This window comes from Aptenodytes patagonicus, chromosome 7 (assembly GCF_965638725.1).
Source record: "Aptenodytes patagonicus chromosome 7, bAptPat1.pri.cur, whole genome shotgun sequence".
NCBI classification, from domain to species: domain Eukaryota; kingdom Metazoa; phylum Chordata; class Aves; order Sphenisciformes; family Spheniscidae; genus Aptenodytes; species Aptenodytes patagonicus.
Genome location: NC_134955.1, coordinates 33,912,339 through 33,922,566, shown reverse-complemented (window position 1 = coordinate 33,922,566; position 10,228 = coordinate 33,912,339). Strand labels below are relative to the sequence as shown.

At 47.6% G+C, this 10,228-nt stretch overlaps 1 protein-coding gene across 2 annotated transcripts in view; it reads left to right on the top strand.

Annotated features, from left to right (window-relative positions):
* Positions 1-1,062: 1,062 nt before the first annotated feature.
* Positions 1,063-10,228, top strand: part of SMOC1 (SPARC related modular calcium binding 1) — a 142,704-nt gene continuing 133,538 nt past the window's right edge. For both annotated transcript variants that reach the window (XM_076344788.1, XM_076344787.1), the window contains exon 1: positions 1,063-1,167. In XM_076344788.1, coding sequence (XP_076200903.1) covers positions 1,063-1,167 — 105 coding nt within the window. The remainder of the gene's footprint in view (positions 1,168-10,228) is intronic.

Genomic DNA, 10,228 nt, shown 5'->3' with positions numbered 1-10,228 from the left:
CACTTTCTACCCAAGCTTCCCATTATCAAGTGCCTGGTTATGCTTGGACATATTGGGACCCACACGCAGCCTAGAAGGTCTTGTTGTCTCAAGAGATGTCAAACTTGACCTGGGGCTGGTTTTCCAGGTGCAAGGTATGTATTACCAAAGCCCCCAAGCACATCGCCTCCACAACAAGGTCTCTAGACTTTGCTGGGCAATGTAGAGCAATGGGCTGTGGGGCTGCATTTGCACTTGGGAAAGCCAGGGAAGATCATCAGAGACGGTAGTCTCTGTGGTTGCAGGTCAGCCATGCTTTGAGCCCTGGCATGGAGGTGACGAAGAGGACCTACGCTCCCTGAGACACGAACTTGTTTCTACAGCAGCCTTGGCCCAAGAGCGCCGAACGAAAGGAAAACGGTATGTGGACCATGAGGTAATTTCCTGTGCCAAATTTACTTGCTCATTGGCCCGACCCGACTGCACGGCTCAGCTGTCACTGCCACCGCTGGGGCCAGCCGCCGCCGCGGTGTCGGGGTCGGGGAGGGGGCGAGCGGCGCAGCCCGGCAGCCCCCCGGCGAGTGCCGGCCGCGCTGGCTGGCCGTATCCCCGGGACTCCCTGGCACCCGCGCACCCCGGCAGCCGCTGAGGGCGCGGCGGCCGCTCCAGGCCGCACGAGGAAGGTGCCCGCCACTCGCCCCTCGCCCGGCCGCCGGCAGCACCGCGCCGCCCGGGGCCAACCTGCACCGCCCGCCTCACGCCCGGGAGCGGCGGCGGGGCGGGGCGGGGGGCTCTGCCGCCCCGCCATTGGCTGCAGCCCGCGGCGGCCGCGCTGCGATAGGTGTGCGCCGCAGTCAGTGCCGCCCGGCCCCGCCCCGCCGCGGCTTTATAACGGGCATCCCCATGGCCGAGGCGGGTAACCTGCCGCGGAGGGAGGGGGACAGAGACGGCTTGGGGCACCGCGCGCGCCGCCCGCCAACGGACACGCCGCTGTTGGGTTGAGGGGCGGCCGCCCGGGAGAGCCGCCTCCGGTGGCCGCAGAGCCCCGCCGTCCCGCCGCCGCCCCCGCCCCCCCGAGGGACGATGGTGCCGCGGACCTGGCGCAGCGCGGGGGCTCGCCCGTTCCTGCTGGCGCTGCTGCTGGTGCATCTGCCTCAGGGTCGCGGCCACCGAGCCACGGGGCCCCGGGTAAGTGAGCCGCCGCCCCGGCGGCGGGGCTGCCCTTCTGCCGCCCGCCCCGCCGCGGCAGGTTGCCCTGTCCCCGGCCCGCCGCCCCCGCGCCCTGTCAGCGCCGCAGGTGAAGCCCCGGCGCTCGCCGCCGGGTAGCCCCGGCCGCCCCCGCCCCGCGGCGGGCACACAGCGCCTCCCGGCCCGGCTCCCCGCGGGTGCAGACCCTCGCAAGGGCCTCTCCGCTCATTAAAAGCCGGGTACCGGCTGAATGCGCGAAGTATATACATCGGTATTAACTTGTTGGTATTTATTGCAGAAAAAAAAAAGGAGGGGGGGAGGTTGGCAGGCTGTATTTTTGTATTGCTCGTCTTGCATTTAATGTAGCCCCTGTTCCCAGCACGTAGCTTTAGGACTTTTATTTTTTTTATGTTCCCAAGTAAGGATTAAATGAATCCCTGCAATGAAGCTAGATGCCTTCAGCCCAGACTTCTCCCTGTAGGAGTCTAGCTCTGTTTTTTTAATCTGACAATGTTTGACTCTTACTGGGGTTGTTAATTTCACTTACCAAACTATTACATTGCTCTGGGGGAGAACCCAACATCTTTTCTAAATATGGTCCTCCCAGTGAGCTAATGTTACCACTGCAGCACCACTACGGAGTAGCACGAGAGCTTTCAATTATAAAGCTGCAAAACAGTAGCTGTTCTTCAGCCAATGCTGCAATAAAAGCACAGCTCTGGGTAAGTGGAAAAACTTGATCTCTCTGCAGGCGTGTTGGATGCATTGACCGTGTGCATTCTTGACCCATCAGTCCGAAATGCTATGAAATGCAGTGCCTAATTAACTTACACCACGGTTAAGCAAGACCAGGAGTCTTTGGAATCCTTACTCAGCCAAAGTATAACAATGAGGGACTTTAGTGCAATGTTCTAGTTTTTTAATAGAAGTGCTGTTTGACCCTGATGGCTATTAAATGCTTCTCAGGGCTATGGAAAGTGTACTGGCTGCACTGGTGTCCTTGTGTTCAGCTGTGCTGTGTAGCCTCTTTTATGGCCAGATGTGTAACAGCAACTGTTAGAATGTGGCAGATCAGAACTAGTGTGTGCCATAAATTCTTGGAGACCTGTTTTAAAGGATGGGGAAACATAGGGGTGCTTATGCATATATCTGTATTACGTGATATCAAGCATAAATCTCAAAATTGGAGTGGTGCCAAATAGAGAGGAGCTTTGAGATGATAAGTAAGAGTCTGGCTGGATGACTAGGACCCTTCGTCAGCACTGGTATCTAAATGCTTTAATGAAGAGCAATTGAAACAAAGAACAAAATAAAAAGTCCTGATGGCAGTGCATAGTTGCACAATGAGCTTGTCTATCAAACAGTTTCCATTTTTATATACTGTACTTTACAAGGCAGTTTAATTGCTCCCTGTGCTGTGTCGTCTTTGGAATGGGAGCTACTTCAGGAGAGTGGAAAACCAAATACAAAGGAGTACTGATTTACTTTGTGCTTGAAGTAAGTGAACTGACTTTGCTGTTTCTCTGACTTTGCTATTTCTCCCTTCATGACTGGGGGAGAATATCAGCTGTGAGCACCAATGTCTCCAGTTCTGTAGAAAGATGTGCCTTAAAGTTTTAACTTCTTAAAGTTTTAACTTATGAGCTCTTAAATGAAAGGCTGTGAACTTCCAGGATGTTTAACTCTTGAAGCCTGTCTTCTCACCCTTCTAAGTGTCAAGCTTAAATACATGTGAAGGTGGGGAGTTTGGTTTACTCATTTGCAACCATGTTTATCAATATGATAAGCCCCTGAGCGTCATCACTTCTAGTGATTAGACATTGACACTGAAGTTGTCATTAGTATAAAGGTGCCATACTTTAGATTCCAATGTACACAAGAAAATTCTTTATTATTCATTTTTTAATGATTATTACCAAGTTACACCAGTGTTTCTCATGCTGACTTGTGATCACGAGTGTATTCTTGTCAGGAACTCTCCCTGGATGGGGGGGTGTCAGTATTGCAGTTCTGGGGTCTGATCCCGTAGGTGTTCAATTGCTAGGTGTGGTATTTACCTTTTCACACTTTTCTGTATGGTAAGCACTGGAACTACAATATTTGCAAGCTGAAATGCTTTTAAAGATGAACAGCAGTTTTTAATCCTACTCAGTGAGTTTAAGTGAGCAGCAATAATGCTTGAAGCAAGTTCTTGATCTTCTTGCATTTCATTCTTACTACTGTAGTGTTGCTGCTAACCTATGCAGCCAGCACTGTCACTGACTACATAGGCAGAGGAGAATGGCTTGCTACTGTTTGCAGAAAGTGATGAAAAACTAAGGGTACTGAAGAGAAATGGGTATATCTACATCCCTTGTGCCAATAAGGGATCAAACTTTTGGATGAAGTGAGTTAGTTCAGGATGGTTACTTGAATATCAAGGTAAATTACAAGTGCAGCTAGTATCTACTGGCCTGCTGAGGTACTTCTGGCTCTCAAAAGATGTTGTACAAAGCTTGCTGTTTCCTCTTATAGTAAAACTATGAGCAGTGACATGAATCCCTGAGACTTGGGAAGTGTCAATGACCTGTAGGAAACATCTCGCTTTTGTACATATGCTGTGGCCCACTGACAGTTAATAACAACTGTCCCAAGTGAAGCCCCATAGTAAGTCTGATATCTTGGGTGTCCTAGAAATAACTTGGAAGCCCAAGGCTGTTGTGTGACTTGTTTCGTGACTTGGCAGACTCTGGAAAAGCTTCTGCTGTGTTACGCAATTGCTTGGTCACTTCTACTCTTGTAGGTCTAAAGAGCACTGTGGAAGCGATCAACTGACTGAACTTGGAAAATATCTATCTGAAGGATTTTGCCTTCTGGAAGAAAAAGATAATGAGGCTTTACTTTCTATTCATATTATCTTCCTGTGTGCCTCTTTCTCCCTGCTGGCATGAGATCTGGAGTTGTGTGACAAGCAAGGTCTTGCTGTTTCCCCTCCTTGACCCCAAAGTGATAGAGGGGAGCTTGACTGGGCTGGCTCTTGCATCTCCTACTGTGTGGTGCATTTGAGCAGTACTCTTTCATAGCAGATTAAATAAATTGTGCCACTAAGCTCTATTTTCCCCCATCTGGACAATAAATTGTGACCTTTGTCTTTCTAGTTCAGAAAGATAGATCTATGTAGGATCCCTGCTTTTTGAGTATAATGCCTGACCATTATGAACCTGCTCCATTTATGGTAGAGAACTGTTGGTGGCAGTAATGACAAATACTAGTACAGGAAAATAGTGGGTGCTTGCAGAAGGAGCAGAACATGACTGCAGCAGTCAAAAGCTGTCCTAGGAACGGACTTGGCTTTCTGGCAGATTGGGGATCTGTAACCCCCAGTGACTGCAGAGGACTAAGAAATGGGAGGGGAGGGCAAGGCAGTCGCTATAACTTTCTTCCTAGCTTCATGCATGGAAACATGCCATATTCCTCCTTGAAAGGCATGGTGTTTGGAGATGGGGGGGACCTTCCAGTTCAGTGCTGTTGTAAAGGGAAGGTAGTAGATAATAAAACTATGAAGATACCCACAGATTCCAATGCATAAACTGGAGTGGCACAGAGCAATGGGAATTCCCTGCTGCAGCTGGCTACTAGTTAGAACCCCAAATAAGAACCTTGATAAAAAGTGCTGAAAAGGCTCCTGCAGCTTTGCCATTCCCTCTGGAAGAGCAAGCAGCATCGCAGCTTGTGCCAAGGAGCCTGTGTTCTGCTGTGTGTTCTCAATGCAGCCCTGCTGGGAGGGTTCCACAAAGCAGGTGTCTTTACACATGCTCTACTAAAATTAGGGAGACTGTGTTCTTCATGGTGGGAAGAAATTGGAAAAGGACATATGATAAAAATATAAAGCAAAGGGCTCCTTATGAAGGAGATCTAGAACAGAAGAGTGAAACTTAGGATAGGTTTTCAAACCAAGAAATAAAATTCAGTCATTGAGCTTAATCATCACTCTGCGTTGCAAAGGTCTACACTGTTCAGTAACAGTAACAACTGAAGCACTTTAATGTTTTAGATTTCCTTACTGTTGGAGAGACTCATTTTAATGAAGGAATAAGTACCCAAAGGCAAGTCTTTAGAAAAGCATCCCCTGACAGGACAGATTTGTTAGTCTATGGCAAATAGCTTTTGGTTACAGATACTCTCTTTTAGTTGGGTGAGAGAGATTCTTGCCTAAGTGGAAGCTCTAATTGTATATAGAGCTATGCTAATTATTTTCTCCCTCTCCTTGTTCCCATTTAGACCTTTAATGTTAGACAGCTGAATTCCTTGATGTGTACCAAAGAAACTGATCTGACTTGCTTTTTATACATTATGCAACTGAGTTGAGGAACAGGATTAATTCTTGTGTGGAAAAGTATTAAAACATTATGTTCTAATACATTAGTATTGGAACAGTGGGTCCTGTTCTAAACAGGAAAACACTGTAGGATCTGACTTGCTCTGTGTAGTCTTAGAGTTGGTGTTTTAACTGCCCGAGCTTCTGAGTTGGCTATGAGAATATTTACTCATATTAATGACCTCTGCTGCTAATGAAAGATTTCTGGCCACCAAAAGATTTGATACAGAAAAAGAAACTGCTCATGTATTTCTGCTGGTGGTGGCAGCAAGCTCTGTAGCTGGTGGAACACCTGCAATGATAACCTCTTGGACTAGTTTTCAAGTTTCTAGCACTAGTCATGTGCTAAGGTAATCTTCACTGCCATCAGTGCAGAGCAGATGCTGTCTTGGCTTCTTTCATTTCCAGATGGCCTGAAGCAATTGGTAAGATGACTGTAAACCTCATTTTAGTGGTATAGTAGCTCTGAAATATTAATACTGCTGTTTAAATATCTTAGATGTTCTTATCTTGCCATCTCAAACTAATTGCGACATTACTATGTCAAAAACCCAAACAAACAAAACCCCATTTGTCTCCTACTTGGCTGCTGAATCCCCAGTTCTTCTGGGGCTGGCACATCTGACAGTGCAGTTAAGTGTTACACAATAAACTTTACCCTCACGTTAAAAGCTAAACACGGAGGCAATACAGGTGAAACTGAAGCTAATCCCTGAAAGCTGCTGTGCTTAGCCTCCTGTGTGACAGCATGATGGCTTCCTGTGAGAGCTCCCCAGCAGCTGCCACAAGGTCTCTGGTGCTGATGCAACATCCAGGGACTTTATAGCACAGCAGACCTTGAGCCAAGCTTGGTGTGCAGTGGTGGTAGTTTACTGCTTTGTCATCAAGTGAAGTTCTAGCAGAGAAGCCATTGTTGTAACTTGCGACTTGAACTAGAAGCCTACATTTTTGTGGTGTTACAAGCTTAACTACTGTTGTTCTATCGGTAGGACTCTAAGCTTCCTGTGCTTGTTTGTGAGAAGCTCTTCCATTTGTGAAGTTCTTGCCCCAACACTGAAGGCTGCCACTGCTGTGGGTGAATTGCTTCTGTGCTGGAGCTTTCTGGGTAAGGTGTGAGGTCAGGGTGAGATGTTTGCTTACACAGCGAAACTACTAGGATGTGATGAATGTGGTATGTAACTGTCTCCTTCCAACTAGCTCACATGAGCAGTTCAGTCTTGTATTCAGCAGCTTACATGTGAACGCTGTGAAGCTTTGTGTGTGGTGGCTTTACTGCCTGTAAGTATGAGGAGGGAGTATTCTGGCACTAAAACCCTTCTGGTGATGACTGAGAATGCAACTCTGCCCTCTTTTCTTTGGGAGGCATTGTAGCTGTAGGAGAGTAACTGCAGGAAGGTGTAGCTAGTCACACCAGAGTGTAAAGCTTGCATTCAGGGCAGTGAAAACAACTACCCACCATACAAAGGAGCTCTTTGTATGCGACCTCATGTAGGCTATCGGCAGTTCTTCAGCCTGAGAGCAGTCAGCTCTCTCAGGATGAGGCCTTACCTTGAAATCAGGCTCATGGCTCCTGTCCTGGATGGTTTTTCTCCTTATCACAGTAGCCTCCTGATGCAACTTAAGACTCCTGCGGGATGCTGCAGTAACACTGGAGATAGTGTTAGCGATATTCATGAGCATTAGAGAAGAATCATCTGCTCGTTTGGTGGGGAAAACATTGCCTTGTATAGCAGGCCTGCCCACTCACAAATGCTATTCCTTATGAAATTGAGGAGACAAATATGGTTGTTATGCTGCCCTGCAAGAATTGCTCTGAGGGAAGGCTGTGCTATCTGAGTAAAAGGCTGTGCTGGTTTTGGTTGGGGTAGAGTTAATTTTCTTCATAGTAGCTAGTATGGGTCTATGTTTTGGATTTGTGCTGGAAACTGTTGATAACACAGGGATGTGTTAGTTACTGCTGAGCAGTGCTTACACAGAGTCAAGGCCTTTTCTGCCTCTCACACCACCCCACCAGTGAGAGCAGGCTGGGGGTGCACAAGAAGTTGGGAGGGGACACAGCTGGGACAGGTGACCCCAACTGACCAAAGGAATATTCCACACCATATGATGTCGTGCTCAGCAATATAAAGCTGGGGGAAGAATCATAGAATCATAGAATCATTGAGGTTGGAAAAGACCTCTAAGATCATCGAGTCCAACTGTCAACCCAAGAAGAAGGAAGAGGGGATGTTTGGAGTGATGGCATTTGTCTTCCTAAGTAACTGTTATGTGTGATGGAGCCCTGCCTTCCTGGAGATGGCTGAACACCTGCCTGCCGATGGGAAGGAGTGAATGAACTCCTTGTTTTGCTTTGCTTGTGTGTGCGGCTTTTGTTTTACCTGTTAAACTGTCTTTATCTCAACCCATGAGTCTTCTCACTTTTACTCTTCTGATTCTCTCCCCCATCCCACCGGGGGGAGAGTGAGTGAGTGGCTGTGTGGTGCTTAGTTGCTGGCTGGGGTTAAACCATGACAAAGGCCTACATTTTGGAAGCACAGCCCCTACAGTGTGGGGAGGGGTGATGGAGCAAACAGAGGCTTTGGCTTATGAAGGGATTCATTCTTGTCTCTATGACCCTTCCAAGGTAGCCTTAAGACTGGCCTGGGCCTGACTGGATGATGCTAAGGTGCCAGTGGCAGCCTGGAGTAAGAGCCTTGGTGGAAGCCTGTCCTGTCAGATGTTTCCCATGCTGACTTCTCTGGGGCAGTTGTGCTTGTCCTCGGAGCAGTGGCCTAGAAGCCCCCATAAGCCTCCAACTGCCTGTACTGTCAAACTCTTCCCTGGTGGTCTCCCAGCTGTAGCTTGTTTGGGAGGACATGCCTGCATGTTGGTTTGTGCATTATTGCCTCCCACTGGCTTGTGGCTGAGCCAGCTGCTTTTGAGGGCCCACTGACAGGTGTTCTCATTTGGAGTGGCATGTAGCTATGCAGGGGGGAAGTGAGTGGTAGGTGTGAAATGAGAGCAAACTTAGTTAGACCTTGAGGGGAAGCACCTGTGCCTAGAGATGGGAAAAAAATAACACTAGTTACTATAGGAACAGAGGCTGCATCATTAAAGGTTGGCTCAGGGTTTTGTCAAGTAAGTCTGGCAGTAAAGCCTAGACAAGCTACCCACCAGTGCTGCTGGCGGACTCTTCCATGCAGGTAGAAGAAGCCATACAGAAACTGGTGCGTGTAGGCAGATAACTTGCTCTGTCATGGGCACCCAGATGCCTCTCCTGGGCTGGAGCTGAAGTTATATGAAATAACTGGAGTTCCTAAGGAGCAACTACTGCCTCTGGATGAAGAACGTGAACGAATGTGAGCTGGACAGTAGTACATGGGTAAGTGCCACAGAGTACCACACTGCTCAGTACTTGAGTACAGACCCAGATCATGTGCCATGATTCTGTAAACTGGGTTGCCTTGCCCCAAACACTTTGGGGTGGCTAAGGGGAAAGAAGCAGGCTGTCTGCATGCCATGTTCTTTCTGTGCAAGGCATAGACTGAATCTACTGAGACTGGCTCAGTAGGCTACCTGGCAGCCCTTATCAGTCTAAAGTTAAATTTGATCCACTGCTGGAAGAGTGTTGGCCCAACATAATTTTTACCTATTCTGAGTCATATGGCAAAGTGAAAGAATGTAATTTCACCCTTTTCAGAGTGGAAGAAGCCTGCTGTTCTGTGCCTCTGAGACATTTAATTAAAGCTGAGGTTGAGGGGGTGGTAAAGGTGAGGGCTTTCTCATGGGTGAGCTTCTGATAAAGAATCATAGGAAGTGGAAGGGAAGGTGCGTAGGAATAAGGAAGATAGGGAAGTAGGACAGATGAAATAACTTTCTTCTCTGAGGTTTTTCTTGGCCACTGGTCTAGTTAATGATAGTTGGAATCATATCCAGAGGGAAGTGCTGATCCTCAAATAGGGAGGAGAGGTTCCAAACATTTAGTGGGCAGATTCTATTTCAGAGTTTCTCTTGGCTACCAGTCCTCTCTTACCATTAGCTGGGTCACAGACTAGAAGGAATGTGGAAAATGTTGTCCATCCCTGTTCTCTTCTCTGTTCCATGACTGAGATCAATCACTTAAATTGCATGGGGAAGCCATACTCTGCCTTGTGATGAGGAAAGTCCACTAGCTTAGTTGCTATACTTAGGCTTGTTGTGATGCATGGAATAGTGCTTGTTCTATACTTTTGTGGAGTTCCAGAATACTGGGTTAAGAACTTTTTCTTTGGTTATACAGAGAACCTGAAATATGAGATCATCTGATCCTTCAATTGTAATTCTAATGCTTTAGGGTTTGACACTCCAGCAAATTAAAACAATCCAATACAGTCTTAATGTAAAGGTAACTATCTTATGTCCTATGGCCACCATGAAACTGAGGGGACTCATGGCTGCTCCTTGGGCTGCAGAAGCAGCAGTGTGGCTACCTCTGATATAGAGGGGGAGTGAACTGGGAATCAAATAGATAAGGAAGCATCCTCAGGTGAAAACACCTGGTAAAGGTAGTGGTATCCTTTAATGTACAACAGGGATACATGCTTAGGAAAGATGTCCAGATGTACACTATCTCTAGATCTTGCTTCTGTGTGTATGAGAGGCACACTAGTCAGAAGCAGATAGGATGATAATCTTTTGTTGCAGCATAGACTCCCTGTAGCGTGAAGATTAAAGAGCCTACTCTAG